Raw genomic sequence first — 902 nt, forward strand, 5'->3', positions numbered from 1 at the left:
CCGCGCCGCCCCTGGCAGGGCCTCACCCGTGTATTTTGGGCCCCCCCCTCCGTGGTGGGATGGTACTTAGGGGTGTGGCTTGACCTGGATGTAGTTTTTGGGGATGAAGCCCTCGCAGCCATCCAGCTCAGCCTTGTACCAGTTCTGGTCGTCTTCCATGTTCAGGATCTGAGGTGGGAGAGGAGCAGGGAGGCAGCAGCCTGGTCACTGTCCCCCTTGGGAGAGGAGCTGAGTGGGACCCCCACCACTGCCCTGGACACCACTGAAACCTGGGGACAAGGGGGCTCTGACACAGGTGACGGGCTCCAGGGGTGTTTGGGGGCACCAGGACAGATCTGGCTGCTCCCCCCAGCCTTCCACGGCTCACGCTGGGGTGCCAGGGCAGCCCTGAGGAGCCCCGGGGAGAGGAGTAAGTGGCTGGGCAGCGTGGCAGGGTGAGGTTGCCCCCACCCTCATCGCAGAGCTGTGGTCCCCTGGGGATGTTTTAAGCTCCCTTGAAGCTATTTGGGGTTCCCTGGGTGGTACCTAAGAGCCCGTCGGGAAGCTGATGTCTGGGTTGGTATTTGGGCACATGCCCCCTGCAGCCCCCAGTGCCTCTGTGGGGCAGGGAAGATGTGTTCCAGCCCTGGGGGGCTGCTGCTGAGCGTGGCTGGTGGCACTGATGGCCAGGGAAGCCCACGTTTGTCATCCCAGCTGGGGCCTTTCTGGACATGTGATGGGTGGCACAGACAAGCGGTACCCCCCTGCTGCCAGGGATGCTGCTCCACACCCCAAAACCCTCAAGGCTGGCACCTTACACCCCACAAAATGCCCCAAAGAGGCAACAAAGCAACATGCCATGAAAGTGGTGGCATTCCTCCATGCCATGTGCCCCCTCCATCCCCCAAAGCAGCAACATCCAA

General features: G+C 62.4%; 1 protein-coding gene across 1 annotated transcript in view; it reads right to left on the minus strand.

Annotated features, from left to right (window-relative positions):
- LOC103774062 (GRB2-related adapter protein-like) overlaps positions 1-168 on the minus strand; it is a gene marked incomplete at both ends in the record, with an annotated part of 2,925 nt that extends 2,757 nt beyond the window's left edge. Inside the window, one exon of the mRNA XM_008941443.1 lies at positions 74-168. Within this exon, the coding sequence (XP_008939691.1) occupies positions 74-168 (95 nt within the window). The remainder of the gene's footprint in view (positions 1-73) is intronic.
- Positions 169-902: the final 734 nt, after the last annotated feature.

Source organism: Merops nubicus, unplaced genomic scaffold, assembly GCF_000691845.1.
Source record: "Merops nubicus isolate BGI_N331 unplaced genomic scaffold, ASM69184v1 scaffold29545, whole genome shotgun sequence".
NCBI classification, from domain to species: Eukaryota; Metazoa; Chordata; class Aves; order Coraciiformes; family Meropidae; genus Merops; species Merops nubicus.